At 32.8% G+C, this 21,795-nt stretch overlaps 2 protein-coding genes across 3 annotated transcripts; both read right to left on the reverse strand.

Moving 5' to 3' along the window:
- Positions 1-5,812: 5,812 nt before the first annotated feature.
- LOC118048851 (putative E3 ubiquitin-protein ligase XBAT35) lies at positions 5,813-11,499 on the reverse strand. 2 transcript variants are annotated; one of them, XM_035058680.2, is made up of 10 exons: positions 11,187-11,499; positions 10,981-11,095; positions 10,666-10,746; positions 10,455-10,543; positions 10,248-10,339; positions 9,974-10,055; positions 8,758-8,860; positions 8,211-8,296; positions 6,352-7,060; positions 5,813-6,069 (listed from the first exon to the last, which is right to left on the reverse strand). In XM_035058680.2, exons 1-9 carry the CDS (start codon positions 11,286-11,288, stop codon positions 6,380-6,382), a joined length of 1,431 nt encoding a protein of 476 aa, XP_034914571.1. In that variant the 5' UTR covers positions 11,289-11,499; the 3' UTR covers positions 5,813-6,069; positions 6,352-6,379. The 2 variants fall into 2 exon arrangements, with proteins under 2 accessions (XP_034914571.1, XP_073268090.1); XM_073411989.1 differs by having other exon boundaries at positions 5,813-6,134.
- Positions 5,813-20,110, reverse strand: LOC118048852 (putative E3 ubiquitin-protein ligase XBAT35). Its single transcript, XM_035058681.2, has 10 exons — positions 19,773-20,110; positions 19,567-19,681; positions 19,243-19,323; positions 19,030-19,118; positions 18,819-18,910; positions 18,360-18,441; positions 16,598-16,700; positions 15,874-15,959; positions 14,706-15,414; positions 5,813-6,069 (listed from the first exon to the last, which is right to left on the reverse strand). The coding sequence occupies exons 1-9, from the start codon at positions 19,872-19,874 to the stop codon at positions 14,734-14,736; spliced, it is 1,431 nt and encodes a 476-aa protein (XP_034914572.1). The 5' UTR covers positions 19,875-20,110; the 3' UTR covers positions 5,813-6,069; positions 14,706-14,733.
- Between the last annotated feature and the right edge of the window lie 1,685 nt (positions 20,111-21,795).

Genomic DNA, 21,795 nt, shown 5'->3' on the forward strand with positions numbered 1-21,795 from the left:
TGAATAATGTTTAATGAAATACTATTTACCAAGAAATGCATGATTCTACACATTTTCTATAAATATAAAAAGAAGAGGGTGATTACAGATCAACATGAAAGAAGAGGGTAATTTTATATATTTTATCAAGAGGCGAAACATGATGATAAAGAATTTAAAATTTATATAGTAGGTCTCGAGTTCAAGTTAGGATATACTATTTTTGTAAGAATCTGAGACAACCGAGATTTTATTCATTCATTTGGACCTATAAAATACATTTTCCGAGAATGAAGTTTTCTCGGATCAGGAAAAAAAAAATGAAAGAAAGAAAAAAATGTGAAGGTCAAATAAGTAAATTAAATGGATGTGGACAGCATTTAGGAGAGGACAGAAAACATCCTACGTGCTTTGTGGAGATGGATTGCGGAATCAATTTCAGTAACTTGCAATTGAATAAAACAAAAATCAGTATCCGTCGTTTCTTTCTCCTTTTGCTAAAGAAACCAATGGAATATATATTGGATTATATGCTAACCAATCTCCTAATCATCGGCATCATTCCATGTTTTTGTACTGAGATGGTCAAATTGCTACTTTAACTGCAAGATCTGCTTTTAATCTTGCTATAAGACATTAAAATGATGAGCTGGCAAGTTACTTGGCTAATTAGGGAAAAAAAAAAAACTTGAAAGAGAAGGTGAATTTACTGCCATCCTCATTGCAAAGCATTATTTTATTATTTTTATTAAATTTATTGGAGAATTAAGTTTTTTTTTTCAATTTATTTTTTATGAGTTTATTTTAGGTTTATGATTTAGAACACGAATTTGACATGTTAAATCGATTGACTCGAGTTTTTTTTCTTATTCTAATCCATTTTTTTAATATTATTTTTTAACATTGGGCTGATAAAAAATTAGATTTCATAATTTGTTTCGGTTTGCTTTTTATAAGGTTATTCTTGTCTTATAATTTTGAATAAAAGGTTGATCTGATTAGCTCAAATTTTTTTTTATACTTTTTTAATTGATTTTTTTTCTAATTTTATCTTTAAATACTTGGTTGATTGAAAATTAAACTTTTTAATTTATTTCAATTTGTTTTATATTTGATTATTTCAGTTTCATAATCTGGGTGGCGGGTTTGATAAGTTAACTCAGGTTATTATTTTGGGTTCTATTTTTTAATTTCATTATTTAACATTGAGTATATTAAAAATTAAATTTCATAATTTATTTTGATTTGTTTTTTATAAAGTTATCGTGGTTTCATGGGTTGGTATGCGGATTGATGGGTTAATCCAAACTGATTCAAATGGATCCAATGCGTTGTCATCTCATTTTTTATATAAAAAAATATTATTTTAAATATTTATTTTGAGTCAAACTATTATCTAAGTTATTTTTAAACCTATCAAAATAAATAAGTCATATTGACTCAATATTTGTTTGAAGTTGAAAAATTGACTTAAGTTAGCACTAAGTCAATCATCTAGTTAACATTAAAACTCAATTCCTCTCCCTTCTCTCCTTGTTTTTCTATGCCTATGCAGCATTTCCAAACTAGTTTTGATACAATACGAAATGCATATGGAAACCCAATTAATTAATACAGGCCATTCATATCAAATTTACGAAAATTTTAATCCAAGTATTTTTTTTTTTATTTCCCTTCCATTAATTAAGAAAAGCAAATCACCATACAGACATGCATGGGACTTGTTTAGATTTTTTGGAATAGTTTTTAACATAATTTTTCAAGTGACTATATAAAAAAAAGCTTTTTAATTAAATGTGCACCAAGGTTGTTAAAATCGCGATTCAACTCGTAAAATCGTACGTTTTTACGAGTTAATATAGGCTTTACGTGCTAAATCGTACATAAAACTTGGAAATGAGTAAAATCGGGTCAAAATCGGGTAAAATCGTTAAAATCGGGTGAAATCGCATAAAATCGCGATTTCACCCCCGATTGAACGAGTTTGCCCGCAGGAAATTTTAATTCAATGTTGCTTCCATGTGTCGCCCTCCTATTAGCTCTAACAGATCGAAGGCTCTCTTCTCTTCTCTTCACCAAAATCAGTCTTCTCTCTTCTCTTCTCTTCACGTTCTCAGAAATCCCTAAATTGAAAATCCCAAATTTCACATTCCTCAGGGCTCAGTGACTCAGTCCCGCTCTCAGTCTCCCAGTCTCGCTCTCAGCCAACAATCGACGACGTTCTTTTCACCAGCCCTTGCTCGCCCCTCATCTGCATTATTTTTCCATCATCGACGGCGACATGGCGTTCTTTTCACCAGCCACTGTGAGAATCACAGTCCACACAAGGTAAGTAACACTGTTTATCATGTTTCACCGCCTCCTGCACACAACACACAACAACACTGTTTATCTTGTTTCTCCAGTCTTCAAGTGGGTTTTTTTTTGTCCCTGTCCGTTTATTAGTCTGATGTTAATGTTAGTTTGATTGAATTCACAGGCTCCAACTTTGACTGTGCTCAGTGCTCATTGGCCATTGCTCACTGCTCAGAACGGACTCAACAGAGGTAAGCTTCTGTTTCTCTGCTCACTGCAATAATTTCTTACCATTCTGTTTCTTTATAGTTTAATGTGAATTTTAGTGTGCTACTGTGACAATGTTAATATTCTAGTGTGCTACTGTGACTGTCATAGAAAAAATGTAAGATCTCTGGGTTAATATTCTGTTAATATTTTAGTGTGCTACCATTCCGTTTTTTTCTTGTCTTCCTGGATTTGACTAGTAGAGCAATACCTGCATAACATAGTTATAAAGTCCACCAGAAGCACTGTAATGCTAAAATCAATTTTTGAATGCTGGAGTTCAAATTGGTTGGTTGTTTGTCTCAACTTTTTGTAGTTAAAGAGCTCTGAAGGAATGAACTGGGGATGCCAAGATAAATGTCGGCATTGGTCTTGTTACTTGAACAATCCTGTGTGTGTGACTGTGAATTTTAGAATGAAATTTGAGAGTTTGCCTGCGAAATTTAGATTGAAATTTAATCGTGTGTGACTGTGTGTGTGATTCTGTGACTCTGTTTTTTCTTACCCTGGATTTGGATTCATTGTAATTTATTTTAGACTGCTGCTGCTGCTGCTGCTGACTGCTGAGTTGTGAATTGTGATGAATGGGTTTATTGGAATTTAGAATGATGCTGCTGCTGCTGAGTTGTGATGAATGGATTTATTGTAATTTAACCGTGATTTGAGTTGTAAAGGGTTGTAACTTGTAAGTTTCTAACCTGTAATGGATAATAATATAGAAGATGAGTTCTTGACTGTTATTTTTTTTGTAGTGTGTATTAATGTAACATGAATTTTTTTTTTAATGTATTTTAAAATTCCTTACGATTTTACGATCCGTTTTTACGATCCGAGTTTGTGTAAGGCTTTCCATGCCGTGTTAAAATCGCGATTTTAACAACCTTGATGTGCACATATAACATAGTTGTAATTTGAAAAAGAGTCCACTGATTAGATAGGCTTATAAATCACTAAATTAATTTTAATTAATATTTTTTTTAAACGATTGATTGAGTTAATCTAATCTTTAAAAATCTAATCAATTAATTAAATTTTATCAAAACAATATCTATCTTTATGGTTTAACTTTAAAATAGGGGGTGATCATTTTTGATTCAGTTTTTATTTAAAAAAGTAACCAAACTGATTTTTTTTTTTTAAAAAAAACCCAAAACCAAACCAAAACTGGTTCAAATCGGTTTGATTTAGTTTTTTCAATTTGACTCGGTTTTTTCCTAGTTTGGCTTGGTTTTTTCAGTTTAGGTTCAGTTCGATTCGGTTTTTTCGGTTTCAGGCTTATAAAACCAAAATGAACCGGTCATTTTTTTAAAAAATATTAATCGGTTTAATCTGTTTTTTTTTCATAGTTCGTTTTTTTCGGTTAATTTTTTTTTTATTTTCTCAATTTAATTTATTTTTCAGTTTTTTGCTCGTAACTACTTTAAACTCAACCTAGAAAAAGTTTTAAATCTTCCGGATCAACCCTAGCAAATTAAATTTAATAAATATTACGTATAGTTGATCTAGAATACGCAAACAGTTATTTGCGCGATTCATTGTAGAAATCCAAGCCGTCTCTTTTCTTTTTCTCTAGTCAATTTTTTCCTCTAGATAGTTTTATAGTTTTCGTTTCTCTTTGGAGGCTTACCACAAAGCCTCTTTTGGGTATATTTTCTTTTATATGTTTTTTTCCCTATTCTAACACTCGTTTTTTGTGTGATTTGGGGAGTATTTCATAATGCGGCTAGGATGTTGTTTGTTTAAAATTTTACTTTTTTATGTAAAATTAATTATTTTAATATTTTTGAATAATATCAAAATAAATTTTAAAAAATAAAAAATATATTATTTTAATATATTTTCAAATAAAAAATATTTAAAATATAATTTATACCAAAAATACACAACACATTCGCCATGGCCGAGACTGACCAAGAGGAGAGAAAAACTAGCATACGCTTGCGAGATTGTCAAATGCCAGGTGCCAGCAGTGCATTGGCCATGGCCGAGACTGAAACGGCGCATGCAAAATGAGAACGGCGACAAGCTCCACAGTACTGCAGGTGGACGTGCAACTACAAAAGGTATACAAGAAGACGCCCACTAAAATGGAAAAGAATAAGTTATCCGAAGCCTAATATCACATCCCTATGTTTTTATTTGCGTGTATAACTTACCCTCTTTCTTAATTGTCTATTAACAACGTCCTAAACTGTCAGTAATTTAATTATTTTTCTTCCAGAATATCCATTAATTTGACCATCTATTATTATTATTTTTTAAAAATCTAGGAATAGTTTGGTCATTTTATAAAAACTAACGGGCCAATTTTAAGAATTAGTATAGTGTATGGACTAAGTTATGGTTTTTGAAACCAAGGAAAATAAGTTATTATATTGCTAAAAGCACAAAAGTATTAATTAATATTTACTCAAAGGAAAAACTGAAAAGAAAGCAAAGAATCTAAAACACATTGAAAGAAAAAGGAACAAAAGTAATGCTATGAATATTGCAGTTTTAACCCAAAAAAGAAAATGTACTTGTTTATCCTAGATGATTTTGTATAGTATCATATTTTTTCATTAAAAATAATCAGACAAACCACTAAACAAGATTTTATTTTCAATTTTTTTACTTGTTTTAAATTATTTTTAAAATTATTTTAATACATTAATATCAAAAATAAAACTTTAAAAATAAAAAAAATATATTACTTTAATATTTTTTCAAATAATTGTTAACACGCTCCTTTTAACCTCACATTTGCAACCATCAAATCGATAACATCACATCATCCAGTTAGGTAAACAGAGTAGGCCTCTCACAAATTGACATGCAAGTCAAGGCACGAAAACTTGCAGGCTATGTTGGATGGTGCATGCACAAACAACACGCGAGCAGCTGTGCAAAGAAGTATTTAATACTGTGGTCGCTATTAAAATATTTTTAAAATTACATTTTTCTTACAAAAATTATTTTTAGTCCTAACATATAAAATCAATATAAAAATATAATTTTTTTAAAAAATCAAAATTTGATAAAAACATAGCCTGGCCACGAAGCCTATCGTGCTCTAAACACCAATCCCAGGCTGATATTTTTGAGGTTTTTAAAAGTTAATATAATATAAAATGGTTATTTCAACAATAAAAAATGGAAATAAGATGCCTTTGATGGAGTAATTTGCCTAAAAACTTCAATGGGGAAAAAGATCTTCCACAGAATCCAGTCAAAGCCTTGTAAGAACTTTCACAGGGAAAGCTCAATACGGAGGAAGTGTCTGTGTACAGAATTAGTTCATAAATGATTACCTTGAAAATTGCAAAAGCTTTGAATCCCTTTTACGCAGTTCATATATGACTTCATATACAAGCACAGTGGAATCTTATGTATACAAAGAAATTATACACAAAAGGCTCACATAAGGTATATACCCTTAAAGAACCCATACATGGTCTTACTAATCACAAGTAAGCGAGTAAAATGTTCCAAGAAGGTGCCCAACTGCAGCAACTCAAGTTGTCAACTCTCTTGCGCTGCCAAACTCACCTGCAGAAACGGTTGCCAGCAATTTAGCATTTTTGTTTCTAGTAAATTTTACTCTCATCAGGATCCTCCATTAAAATTTATGCGGAGATCAATAGACTCCCATGTAGTCTCACAGTAAATCACTAGACTCCCAAAAAACTGTAGGGGATTTCAGTGATGCTACTGAAAGCATAAACACTAAGGTATACTTGTTCAATAATTCAGAAAAACAAACAGTTAAGGTTATATTTTGTTCTATAGGAAAGAGAACATAATTGTCTAAGGTGCCCAGAAAATACTTACCATTTATAGCTTCATTCTTCAGCAAGAATCAAACAGCATAGAGCCTCACAACCTGGTTAATTGTGGCACGACACACAGGGCAACCCCATTTCTTGGCTTTGATTTCCTTCAAACAAGACATGCATCCAACCATGTGGCCACATGGAATGCAAGCTCCCTCAACTGGAGCATCTAAACATATTACACATGATGATGAACCTCCATCTTCTTTCTTTTCACCCGTGTTTTCTGGTAAATTCTCAAGGGGCAGGGAAGAAATATCAAGGGGGCTGGAATCAATTGATGGATAGTGAATGGGACCATCTTCTATAAGCTCATCTACAATGGGTGGAGCTGATGGGACTGAATTTTGGGCATCAGTTGCTGTCTGGACATCAGCAACGCTGCTATTCAAGATCTTGGTTTGCTGAGTTGAGCTGCCACTAGACACACCTTCATAAGGTGCCCATCCGCTGCTAGTTGTTTTTGGAGGAGGTGCTGCTGGCACATCCGTAGCACCTTGACCGCCAGCATTAACAGGGCAATTCCAGCTAGAGGATGAACTTGCTCCAGTGCTAGAGTGGGTATCAAAAATAGGTTGCTCTGCCATGGCAGACTGAATGGAGGCATTTACTGCCATTGCTATCTCTGGATCTTCATCAGATGGTGGAGCAGTTGCTTGAACAGCCAGATTCTGAGATTTGGACAGAAATTCTGGAGGATGCATTACCTGTAACATCATAGGCATTCATGTCACAAGTCCTCTTGTAATGAACAAAGTCTTTGACTAAATGATATTAGCTCTTGTTGACCATGCAAGTTTTTTCATTAAAATTTCCCACTCTATACATAGATATGTAAACAACAAGGGAATTTCAATTGGAAGGTATGCAACACTCTTGAAATGCTGATCAGAATTTAGACTGTAACAGATCACAACCAAACAGATACACTTGTGACATTAGGATCCTTTTCTGCATATTTAAGTAAAAAACATTTTTTAAAGGAAGCAAATCAACTGTTAGAATTTTAAATATGAAACAATTAATCAGGTGCAAGAGGAACCTCAATCAGCAGTCCCTATGCATTACGATCAGAGTATTTCTGCCTATTAAAGCAGTGTAGCACCAATCAGAAATAAATGCATTTCTTCAGCAATAACCGTAGCATAGTGACTAGTGTGCATTTCAGGGGAGTTTGAGCATGAGCTACCACTTATACAGCAGCAAGTGGCTCATAACTGTCTAAAGGAAAGCATAATGACTAGTGTTCATTTCAAAGGAGTTTAGTGAGGGCTCATAAACTCTTGAAGGGGGACTATGAGCCTCAAGGGAAGTAGTCCAGTACATAATATACACATATATGTCAACGAGAGAGCAGTTAGAATTTATTTAAGACATTTAAGCTTTGGTTTCTCCCAACCTGAAACCAATGTATTGTTCTTCAATATGAGTTTTCAATTTGACCCAAGGTGACATGAAAACCAATAATAACCCAAAAATAACTGATTAAAGCCAACAAAATCCCATGCAACAGCATGACATTCCTGCCATTTTAGAAGGCTCAGAATTGTCCATAAGGGGAGGTTTTCATGTCCTCTTCTAAATGGATCTACTGGATCAGAACAACCCTATTCTCAAGGAGGCTTCTCATTTGGCTATAGCATCTAACATTAGTTATGCTGGAGTCTGGATAGCATTAGAAATTATAGCGTTATAAAAAAAAGACTCCTCAAAAGTTATCATGGTTTCAATGAAAGGAAAGGAAAAATGCACATTTAAATACTTCAGCTGAAAAATTGTCTCATCTACTTGTAGCATACAAGTTGTCAATTGCTCTATGACCAAAGAAGAAGAACTGTATACAAGTGTGAATCGAACCTGTGGTATTCCTTTGCATGCATCACAAAACCACTGAAGCTGCTGCTTGTCTCTTTCTTTTGCAGGTGCGAGTTTAATGCGTGTTTCTGAAAACAAAACATATCAGGTTTAAGTTTAAAATAATCAATACAAATTATATATATATATATATATATATATATATATATATATATATATATATATATATTACTTAAATCTTAACCAAAAGCAAGTTACTTTTGATGTGGTGAATCATCAAAAAACTTTTTTTTGCTAGCTATCTGGTATGTCTAATTCACGTTGGAGGCAGGAGCATGGCGAGGTACACTATATCCAGAGTAGTTTGAAAGATATCTAGTTCCTTATGTTGCCAGGATTATTTATCATACTTACTTATGCCTAACAGTCTGAGGCCTACACCTCACTTGTCTCCGCTTCCTGCCTCTTGAGATTATGCATGGACATAAAAAATCCAATATAAATGTAGGGACTAGGAAACCAACATGATATCAACTTCAACAAAGGTCAATAAAAGATTCGCGAATAGTTATCATCATTGAGAAATTACTAGTGGAGTTGTCAACAATCATCACGGTAGGATCAGAGTGGTGAAACTTTGGTTCTTCCAGATTCGCTTTCCACAATGCAATTATGGTTTGTGGTTGAGCATCCTGGTCATCCATTAATATGTAAGAAAATTACCAAAAACCAGAAAGTCATAACTTAAAAGAGAAGAAAATATAGCACTTTAAAACATAGGAATACAGCATCTTGCATTTGCAAACACTACTTGGAATACAAATTCAAAAAAGGAAAAAGGACAACAAAACTAAGATATAAAACCATGATAACATACTATCATCAAAGGAAAAGACCGTTGAAAGCGAGTCATCAGTCCCATTTCATGCAACTTCATAAACAAAGTTTGCTTTGTTTTAACATGCAGTACACAGTGAGAGGTTTCAAAACCCAACCTATTCTTAAAAATTCTAGCACCAAAATGTTCAAGTGGTAATTGATGCAAAGCATGCTTGGATGTGGAAGCAGTAGCTAAACACATCACCACCTCTCATGCTGCAATACTCTCATTTCTGAATGCCATGAAGTATTGAAATCTTTGAAGACTATTTCAACACCATGAAAACAGCTATAAGGAACAAAATAGCAGCATTTTTAACCACCAAAGCTTGTAGCAGTACTGTAGATGCTTGGATAACTTAATAAAATATCTTTGATTCAAGCCACTGTGCTAGGTGGGATGAGGTAGGCTTCAACCTAGGAACGATAACCTTGTGTCTCACTCACATGTAGAGGCATTCACACAGGGTTTTTAGAGGGATGTATTCCATTAGTTTGAGTCTCAACCTGAGCTTCTATTTCCACCTGTGGAATGAGCTAGACAAACAACATTTATTGTTTCTCACCACATTCTATCGATTAAATACATGGAAGGTTAACAGGTATAGCTATAGCCACTACGAATCCAAAACCAGATAAATTTTATAATAAAAGTGTGTTTTTGGTAAAACCCATAAAACCGCTATAAAGCCAACCAATGTGTATAAACAGGAATAAAGATAAACCACTGATGCAAACCAGGATGTGCCAAACAAGAATTCCAGAAGCTTAAAGACAAATACAAGTATCATTACAGCAGAGCCTAGAACAAAAAAAAACCTCAATGGCAGCACAAAAACAAAAGCCTCCATCATTGTAAACTTTTAACAATGAATGTGAATCTGGTATCCAATTTCTTGCAAATTAGAAAATTTTACTTGTCATACCTGCAATCTAGAATAAATGGCAAGCTCCAACTTGTAAGGCATTCTAGGACTACGGGAACCAGTAGGTAAAACAACAACCCATCTGCACATGCCATGACACTATTAGGCATAACAAATCCAGTGCTTTTTGAGAACAATTAGCTGTATAGCAAATGTTACATGAAACAATCCATTTCAAACTGTCTAGATGACATATTCCATAACTTAAAATGGAGTAGCAAAAAACAACAAATAAAACCCCATCAATGCGAGAACACAGGGAATTGATACCCACATGTTTCTTGAAACCAACCGAGGTGCCAATACTTCTAGAAATCCAGGTCCATAAAACTCCCGCAACCAACCAGAGAATAGGCAAATATGACTCTGCAGAGAATTAGGGGAAAAAATCTTTTTTACATGGTAAATAACAGAAATTATTTTCCGACGTTGCCCAGTTACAAAGTAGTTACAACATCACAGCATGAACTGTTAAGCATACCTCAATTGCCCGGACAACATTGCCGTACCCTTTTGCCCTAGCAACTTCTAGAGGAGTTTGACAATCATCATTCATCATTAATGCATTTGCTGAAAATTGAAAAGAAACAAACACTTATTAACCTACCGCTGACACTCAAAAAAAAAAAACCAGACAGCTGCAAGCAAATGAAGTTTCCAAATTGACGGCAATAAACGACAGTGCACCTCACCTCCATGTGAAAGAAGTAACTTGACAGTATTTTCAAGACCTCTTTTTGCCGCATGATGCAAGGGAGTCCCCCCATTACGACCTACAGCTCAATTAAAAAAAACAATACTCATAAACAGAATTAACACGTTGATCAAGAATCCGTGGGCAGAGGTAATTCCTTAAAAATAAAATAAAATCCTTTTCTGTAATATATTCGAAAATGAACCTGTTTTTTTATATTGTGGAGTACTAAACAAATTAAGAACGAACTGATTTCTCTTATTGAAAAATTAAGAAAGCAAATGAATATTTAAATTAGTAAAGAAAGGGATACCGGGGCGATAGGCATTAACATTAGCACCGAGCTCGATCAAAGTTTTAGCCACATTAAAAAGTTGAGGATTCATACACGCCAGTATCAGTGGTGTTTTCCCTTCTTTATCAATCCACTGCACAACAAAACCAATTAGATTTAATTTTGTTTTTTTATTAAAAAATAATAAAAAGGCGAAAGATAAAAAAAGTTGGAATAATCGGAACCTCGAGGCGAGCGCCTTCTCTGCAAAGATTTTTGATTCCTTCTATATTGCTGCAATTCACTTGCTGATACAGCAACTCGTCCTTTGATTGCTGTTGCCCCATTCTTTTTTGTATCACAAACAAACAAAAATGAAGGATTCCTTCCTTCCTGAATTGCCTTCTCTTCTCTTCTTGTATTATTTAGAGGTAAATCGGAGCGGTACTTTCCGGGAAAGCTACGACTATAATTTTCCTGGAAAATCGAATATCGATATATATATATATATATATATATATATTTTTTTTTTTTGCTTAAGAAAGAAGAAATTGGAAATCAATTGATGGGAAATTTAAAATATAGGTGAGGAGTTGAACGGAACTAAACTAAGCTGACGTGTCCTCTAATTTTATGGTGTGGGCTAGAGAGCGCGTGGATGGTGGACCCGAAACCGCCTTCAACTTCATTGTTATGGAATTTGCTTCTTCTTCTTCTTATCTATATTGATTTGGGCCCAAGGCCCATGAAACAAAAACCCAGCTGCAATGTAGATTATTTTTAGAATATTTTTTAATTTAAAAATATATTAAAATATATTTTTTTATTTTTTAAAATTTATTTTTAATATTAATACACCATGAAAAATTATACTAAACAAACACCAAGTTATTCTACTATAAACTATAAATTAATATTCTATTTGGGCATCCCACATTTGATTTATTATCACATGATTTTAGAAATTAAAGCAGTAATCTATTACATCGCTCCTCAAAAAGTAGTTTGAAAAGAAAGCTATTGTTCTTTCTCAAGTAACTCTTTCCTTATCAATGCAAGCATTATGGGGATAATGTAGCGTTTTATATTTAGGGTAACCTTTTATTGGTCCTTAATTTATACACCAAATTTCAATTAGGTCATCAACCTAATTTTATATCAATTTGATCATTAAAATACTAGAAATTCTCAACTGATTCTCCTTCATGTTTCTCATCCTAGACTTTGTAATTTATGAAATAAAAAGACGTAATTTTATGCTATTTTTCTCACAATAACTCTAATAACACAAGAACTTGATTGAGGATTTCTAAAAGGATAAATTTGATTAGAGGATAGGCTGGGATCTAATTGAGAAATGGGTAACAAGTTAGGGACTAAAGTGAAGTTGTCCCTTTATTCAACTTGTATTAAATGGATGTGGACGTCATTTAGGAGAAGACCGAAAACATCCTGCGTGCTTCGTGGAGTTGGATTTCGGAATCAATTTCAGTAACTTGCAATTAAACAAAACAAAAATCCGTATCCGTCGTTTCTTTCTCTTTTTCTAAAGAAACCAATGGAATATATTGGATTCTATGCTAACCAATCTCCTAATCATCGGCATCATTCCATGTTTTTGTACTAAGATTGTCAAATTACTACTTTAACTGTAAGATCTGCTTTTAATCTTGTTAGAAGACATTGAAATGAAGGATTGGTGAGCGGGCAGAGTTACTTGGCTAATTAGGAAAAAAAAAAAAAACTTGAAAGAGAAGGTGAATTTAATGTGCTTTCCTATACTATTTATTTTTTATTAGATTTATTAGAGATTTGAGCTTGCTAATTTTTTTATGAACTTATTTTAGGCTCGACACGAATTTAAATAGTTAAATTGATTGATTTGAATTTTTTTATTATTATTTTTATTATTTTTTTTTAATATCATTCTTCAACATTGAATTAATAAAGAATTAGATTTTATGATTTGTTTCGGCTTGTTTTTTTTAAGGTTATCCCTACCTCATAACTTAGATCACAGGTTTAACAGATTAATTTTAGTTGATTCGAGTTATTTTTTAATATTTTTTTAATAGATTTTTTTTAATTTTATTTTTCAATATTGAATTGAATTATTCAACTAATATTAAAACTCAATTACTCTCCCTTTTCTTTTTTTTTTTTTATGCCTATGCAGCATTTCAAAACCAGCTTTGATACAATACGAAATGTATCCATAAACCCAATTAAATATACAGGCGTTCACAACAAATTTATGAAATTGAAAAAAATTTGACTCCAAGTAATTTTTATTTATTTATTTCCCTTTCATTAAGAAAAGCAAGTCGCCATAGAGACATGCATCGGATTTATTTCGATTTTTTTATAATAGTTTTTAGCATAATTTTTCAAGTGACTATATAAAAAAAACTTTTTTACATGTAAACATACACTACAACATTTCACAGTTTTATCGACAAAAATATTTCATCGGTTTATGATTCAGAGTTCGTCAACAATTTTTTTACCAACAAAAAATATCCGTTGACTTTTCTTTCGTCGGTATTATCTAATTTCATCACCAAGTCGGTTGGTAAAAAAAACAATTGCCAATAATTTTACAGATAAAAATTGCACGTAAAAAAAATTCCTTCTTAAAATATACCGATGGATGTATTCCATCGATGATAGTGAAATTAAATGAATTTGTAAATTACTATATTAACCTAAATTAACATTTGTTTTACAGCAGACTCAAATAGACTTGATTAAGTTAATCTAATCACTAAAAATTTAGTTAATTATTTAAATTTTATCAGGTGAATATTCTTATGATTTAACTTGAAACTCCTAAAATAAGTTTTAGATATTCTAAATTAATCAACCTAGCAAATTGAATTTAACAAATATTACATATAGTTGATCTAGAATACGCACCACTTTAACATTGAATGACAGTTACTTGCGCGATTCATTGTAGAATTAATCCTAGCCGTCTCTTTTCTTTTTCTCTAGTCACTCTTTTCCTCTACACAAGTTTTCTGTACAATCATTTTATTGCTCGAAGCTATCAAGTAGGGTCTCCTCGCCTTGCCCTCTCATCTTTCTTTTAATCATTTTTTCTAGTATTTTATTTAGTTTTCGTTTCTCTTTGGAGGCCTTACCACAGAGCCTCCTTTTGGGTATATTTTCTTTTAGATGTATTTTTTTCTAGTCTTACACTCGTTTTTGGTGTGATTTGGAGAGTTTTTCTAGTCTTAATCTTATTTGATTTTACGATATGATTATACTATTAAAAAATTTGATTTTTTAAATTATTTTAATGTATTAATATCAAAAATAAAATTTTAAAAATAAAAAATATATTACTTTAATATATATATATATATATATATATATATATTTTTTTAAATATTTGTTAACACGCTCCTTTTAACCTCACATTTGCAACCATCAAATCGATAACATCACATCATCCAGTTAGGAAAACAAAGTAGGCCTATCACAAATTGACATGCAAGTTAAGGCACGAAAACTTGCAGGCTATGTTGGATGGGTGCATGCACAAACAACACGCGAGCAGCTGTGCAAACAAGTATTTAATACTGTGGTAGCTATTAAAATATTTTAAAATTACATTTTATTTTGAGTCCCAACATATAAAATCAATACAAAAATTAACACTAAGGTATACTTGTTCAATAATTCAGACAAGAAAGTTAAGGTTCTATGTTGTTCTATAGGAAAGAGAACATAATTGTCTATGGTGCCCAGAAAATACTTACCATTTATAGCTTCATTCTTCAGCAAGAATCAAACAGCATAGAGCCTTACAACCTGGTTAATTGTGGCACGACACACAGGGCAACCCCATTCCTTGGCTTTGATTTCCTTCAAACAAGACATGCATCCAACCATGTGGCCACATGGAATGCAAGCTCCCTCAACTGGAGCATCTAAACATATTACACATGATGCTGAACCTCCATCTTCTTTCTTTTCACCCGTGTTTTCTGGTAAATTCTCAATGGGCAGGGAAGAAATATCAAGGGGGCTGGAATCAATTGATGGATAGTGAATGGGACAATCTTCTATAAGCTCATCTACAATGGGTGGAGCTGATGGGACTGAATCTTGGGCATCAGTTGCTGTCTGGACATCAGCAACGCTGCTATTCAAGATCTTGGTTTGCTGAGTTGAGCTGCCACTAGACACACCTTCATAAGGTGCCCATCCGCTGCTAGTTGTTTTTGGAGGAGGTGCTGCTGGCACATCCGTAGCATCTTGGCCGCCAGCATTAACAGGGAAATTCCAGCTAGAGGATGAACTTGCTCCAGTGCTAGAGTGGGTATCAAAAATAGGTTGCTCTGCCATGGCAGACTGAATGGGGGCATTTACTGCCTTTGCTATCTCTGGATCTTCATCCGATGGTGGAGCAGTTGCTCGAACAGCCAGATTCTGAGATCTGGACAGAAATTCTGGAGGATGCATTACCTGTAACATTATAGGCATTCATGTCACAAGTCCTCTTGTAATGATCAAAGTCTTTGACTAAATGATATTAGCTCTTGTTGACCATTCAAGTTTTTACATTAAAATTTCCCACTCTATACATAGATATGTAAACAACAAGGGAATTTCAATTTGAAGGTATGCAACACTCTTGAAAAGCTGATCAGAATCTGGACTGTAACAGATCACAACCAAACAGATACACTTGTGACATTAGGATCCTTTTCTGCATATTTAAGTAAAAAACATTTTTTAAAGGAAGCAAATCAACTGCTAGAATTTTAAATATGAAACAATTAATCATGGTTTCAATGAAAGGAAAGGAAAAATGCACATTCAAATACTTCAACTGAAAAATTGTCCCATCTACTTGTAGCATATACAAGTTGTGAATTGCTTTATGACCAAAGAAGAAGAACTGTATACAAGTGTGAATCGAACCTGTGGTATTCCTTTGCATGCATCACAAAACCACCGAAGCTGTTGCTTGTCTCTTTCATTTGCAGGTGCGAGTTTAATGCGTGTTTCTGAAAACAAAACATATCAGGTTTAAGTTGAAAATAATCAATACAAATTGTAATAACCAAAAACAATATATAAAATATAAAAAAATGAATGAATTAAAGATTGGGTTGAGATGGACTAATAAGGATTGAATTATAAATTTGGGGATCAATTATGTCAAACATTGGAAGAATTGTAAGTTTGGGGATTTAATTGAACTTGGAATTGTTTAATTAATGAAATCAGAAACTTAATTGTTTAATGACAGAAGTTTAGGGGTCAAATTAAAAATAGTCATTTTGGGTGAAATCGATGTCATTTTCAACGCACACTGTTTATCATTTTTTTATTTGGAAGACCAGATCAACAGGAAACACAGCCAGTAGATCATTGACCTAGATGCCCACGATCCCTCACGAAACGTGTCTCATTTCTTTCTGAAGGGATGAACACACGACTTTCTCTGGCTTTAAAAGCCTGAGAACGGCCTCGCAGAGAGAAGGGGGGCTGAAAACACACACAGAGAGAAAGACACAAGAGCCGAGAACGAACACAAAAGAGAGAGAGAGAGAGAGAGAGAGAGAGCCAGGGGAAGGGATACTTGAGAAAACAGAGAAACAAAAGGGAAAAACAGGACCAGCAACGGGACAAAAAAATTTACTAGTGGAGTTGTCAGCAATCATCACAGTAGGATCGGAGTGGTGAAACTTCGGTTCTTCCAGATTTGCTTTCCACAATGCAATTATCGTGCGTGGTTTAGCACCCTGGTCATCCATTAATATGTAAGAAAATTACCAAGAACCAGAAAGTCATAACTTAAAAGAGAAGAAAATATGGCACTTTAAAACAGAGGAATACACCATCTTACATCTGCAAACACTACTTGGAATACAAATTCAAACAAGGAATAAGGACAACGAAACTAAGATATAAAACCATGATAACATCTATCATCAAAGGAAGAGACCGTTGAAAGTGAGTCGTCAGTCCCATTTCATGCAACTTCATGAACAAAGTTTGCTTTGTTTTAACATGCAGCACACAGTGAGAAGTTCCAAAACGCAACCTATTCTGTAAAATTCTAGCTCCAAAAATGTTCAAGTGGTAATTGATGCAAAGCATGCTTGGATGTGGAAGCAGTAGCTAGACACATCACCACCTCTCACGCTGCGATGTTCTCATTTCTGAATGCCATGAAGTATATATTGACATCTTTGAAGACTATTTCAACACCATGAAAACAGCTAGAAGGAGCAAAATAGCACCATTTACTTTTAGCCACCAAAGCAGCTTGTAGCAGTGCTGTAGGTGCTTGGATAACTTAATAAAATATCTTTGATTCAAGCCACTGTGCTAGGTGGGATGAGGTAGACTTCAACCTAGCTAGGAACGGTAACCTTGTGTCTCCCTCACATGTAGTGGCACTCACACGGGGTTTTTAGAGGGATATATTCCATTATTTTGAGTCTCAACCTGAGCTTCTATTTCCACCTGTGGAATGACCTAGCCAAACAACTTTTATGGTTTCTCATCACATTCTAGCGTGTTTGGTAGTTTGGCAGCGGTTGCTTTTCAAATAGCTTTTCATGCTGAAATACATGTCAATACATGCCAATGATGTTTTTTTATTTTTTAAAAATCATTTTTGACATCAGCACATCAAAACGATTCAAAAAGTACAAACCGAACTCAATTTTAGCAAAAAAAAAAAAAAATTCAAATTTAGACAAAACGCAGGTACAACCTCACTTCCAAACGGTGAAAGTTAACAGGTATAGCTACAACCATTATGAATCCAGAACCAGATAAATTTTATAATAAAAGTGTGTTTTTGTTAAAACCCATACTGGACCGGTCCGAGTGAGGAAAAAAATCAGGATGAACAAAAGCTTGGTTGACTCGGCAAAACCCAATTGAGATCCTTTTTTTTTAGTTAGTTATTAATTTTTTTCAAAGTTCATTGTATAAATACTATAATAATATTTTATTTTTTTAATATAAGATTTGAAATTCTTTAATATATATACTTTATGTTCATAAAAAAAAAATTATGTTTTTTTTAATATGAGATAAAAATATTTTTTTGGTTTACATAATTCAACTTAAAAAGGATAATATTATACTAACATAGTATCTTTTTAATATAAAATAAAAAAAATTTAAATTTTTTTTTTAAATTTTATTATTTATAAAAAGTATAAACAGGAATAAAGATAAACCCCCGATGCAAAGCAGGAATGTGGCGGACAAGAATCCCAAAAGCTTAAAGACAAATACAAGTATCATTACAGCAGAGCCTAGAACCAAAAAATAACTCTCAAAGGCAGCACAAAAACAAAAGCCTGCATCGTTATAAAATTTTAACAATGAATGTGAATCTGGAATCCAATTTCTTGCAAATTAGAAAATTGTACTTGGCGTACCTGCAAACCAGAATAAATGGCAAGCTCGAACTTGCAAGGCATTCCAGGATTATGGGAACCAGTAGGTAAAACAACAGCCCATCTGCACAAGCCGTGACACTATTAGGCATAACAAATCCAGTGCTCTTTGAGAACATTATTTAGCTGTATAGCAAATGTTAAATGAAACAAGCCATTTCAAACTATGGTTTTGTTTGTTTTTTTTTTTCAAAAATATTTTTTAAAAAACTTGAATTTTTTTTATTTTATTCTTTGTTTTAAATTAATATATTTTTTAATATTTTTAAATCATTTTAATATGTTGATATCAAAAATTATTTTTAAAAAATAAAAAAAATTATTTTAATATATTTTTAAATAAAAAATATTTTAAAATATAACTACAACTATATTCTCATCTTCTTTCTGTCCAGATGGCATATTCCGAAACTTAAAACAACAAATAAAAATGATACCCACATCTTTCTTGAAACCAACCGAGGTGCCAATACTTCTAGAAATCCAGGTCCATAAAACTCCCGCAACCAACCAGAGAATATGCAAATATGACTCTGCAAAGAATTAGGGGAAAAAATCTTTTTTACATGGTAAATAACAGAAATTATTTTCCCGCGTTGCCCGGTTACAAAGTGGTTACAACATCACAGCATGAAGTAACTGTTAAGCATACCTCAATTGCCCGGACAACATTGCCGTACCCTTTTGCCCTGGCAACTTCTAGAGGAGTCTGGCAATCATCATTCGTCATTAATGCATTTGCTGAAAATTAAAAAGAAACAAACACTTGTTAAACTATCGCTGACACTCCACAATATATATATACACAAAATAATTATTTTAATAAATTTTAAATAAAAAATAACTACAACCAATCTAGTCTCACCTCCATGTGAAAGAAGTAACTTGACAGTATTTTCAAGACCTTTTTTTGCCGCATGATGCAAGGGATTCCCCCCCTTTCGACCTACAGCTCGATAAAAAAAATAAAAATAATTATACTCATAGACAGAATTAACACGTTAATCAAGAATCCGTGGGCAGAGGCAATTCCTTGAAAAAAAAAAAGAATTCTTTACCGTAATATATTCGAAAATGAACCGGTTTTGTTATGTGGTGGAGTACTAAACTAATTAAGAACGAGCTGATTTCTCTTAATTGAAAAATTAAGAAAGCAAATGAACATTTAAATTAGTAAAGAAAGGGATACCAGGGCGATAGGCATTAACATTAGCACCGAGCTCAATCAAAGTTTTAGCCACGTCAAAAAGTTGAGGATTCAAACACGCCAATATCAGTGGTGTCTTTCCTTCTTTATCAACCCACTGCAGAACAAAACCAATTAGATTTTATTTTGTTTTTTATTTAAAAAAATAATAAAAGGCAAAAAGATAAAAAAGTTGGAATAATCGGAACCTCCAGGCGAGCGCCTTCCCTGCAAAGTTTTTTGATTCCTTCTATGTTGCTGTTTTTCACTTGATGATACAGCAACTCGTGATTTGATTGCTGTTGCCCCATTCTTTTTTGTATCACAAACAAACAAAAATGAAGGATTCCTTCGTTCCTGGATTGCCTTCTCTTCTCTTCTCGTATTATTTAGAGGTAAATCGGAGCGGTACTCTCCGGGAAAGCTACGACTATAATTTTCCTGGACAATCGAATATCCATATTTTTTTTTGCTTAAGAAAGAAGAATATGGAAAGTCAATTGATATGAAAATTAAAATTAGAGGCGAGGAGTTGAATGGAACTAAACCAAGCTGCGCATCCTCTAATTTAATCTTATTCCGGGGGCTAGATAGCGCCTGGGTACCAAATTTCATTTTCAAGGAAATTGCTTCATCTTCTTCTTTTTTTCTTAATTTGACTATTCAATCTCCAACAAAAAAACAAAATACAAAGCGGCGCATGGTTTTTTAAAATATTTTTTTATTGAAAATATATTAAGATATTTTTTAAAATTTATTTTTAATATTAATATATTAAGGAAAATTACACTAAACAAGCACCAAGTTTTTCTAGTGTAAAACTATAAGTTAATATTCTATTTGGATATCCCACATTTGCTTCCTTACCAAAGGATTTTAGGAATCATTCTCAATACTAAAACAAAATTTTAATTATCCTTCTATATTTTATCTTTTCTTTTTACACAACGAATAATAGGAATTCAAGCCATGATGTATTAACATCCCTGCTCAAAAAATAGTTTGAGAAGAAAGCTATTGTTTCTTTCTCAAGTAACTCTTTCCTTATCAATGCATGGATTAGGGATAGATTAACATTTTATATTTAGGGTAACCTCTTATTGGTCCCCAATTTATACACCAATTTTCAATTAGGTCTAATTTTATATTAATTTGATCATTAAAATACAAGAAATTCTCAATTGATTCTCCTTCATCTTTCTCATCTAAACTTTGTAATTTATGAAATAAAAAGACGTCATTTTATGCCATTTTTCTTACAATAACTCTAAGAACAGAAGAACTTGATTGAGGATTTCTAAAAGGATAAATTTGATTAGAGAATAGGCTGGGATCTAATTGAGAAATGGGTAACAAGTTAGGGACTAAAGTGAGGTTGCCCCTTTATTCAACTTGTATTGCATAATATAATTTAGCTCTAAATCTATTCTGATAGGAAAAATTTGAAGTTGTTAGACAATATAGAGATACAAAAGAATCAAAGAAAATAGACTAACAATAAAAATTGTTGTCATTGTGACTACAAGCATATATTCTTTATTGATGTAATAACTCTTTTATAGAAGAGTTTTGATAACAAACTTCAGAAAAATAATGACAAGATAAAAATAGAAAAATAGTTGTTCTTAAACAGCTTTATTTGCAACTAATATCCTAACAAATTGGAGCTAATCTTGACTGGATCTTCTCAGCATCGAAGACCTTTTCTTCAGCAACAAAATAAGCAACTGTCAACACTTCTCCTTGCATTTTTTGCTATAGACACCTATCTTGTTCCTCAATGTTTTAAACCTTGTTTTTGACAATGACTTGGTTAACATATCAGCAAGTTGGTCTTCTGTCTTGCAATAAATGAGTTGTAATTCTTCATTTTTCTAAACTTCTCTTAGAAAATAATACTTGAGCTTGAAATGCTTTGTTTTGCCATGAAAGATTGGATTGTTGGATATTGCAATTGTAGCCTGATTATCAACATTGACTTTAATAGCTTTCTTCTACTTTATGTTCAAATCCGCTAAGATTTTTCTAAGCCATAAAACTTGATTTGTAGCTGCAGTAGCTGCAACATACTTTGCTTCTGCCGTTAATTGAGCAATAATCTCTTGTTTTTTGGAATACCAGGAGAAAATTCCTGATCCAAAACTAAAACAATATCCAGAGGTGCTCTTCATGTTATCACAACTGCCAGTCCAATCATTGTCTGCATATCCTTGAAGTTCAAAATTTTCAAAA

This window comes from Populus alba, chromosome 10 (assembly GCF_005239225.2).
Source record: "Populus alba chromosome 10, ASM523922v2, whole genome shotgun sequence".
In the NCBI taxonomy this organism is placed as follows: Eukaryota; Viridiplantae; Streptophyta; class Magnoliopsida; order Malpighiales; family Salicaceae; genus Populus; species Populus alba.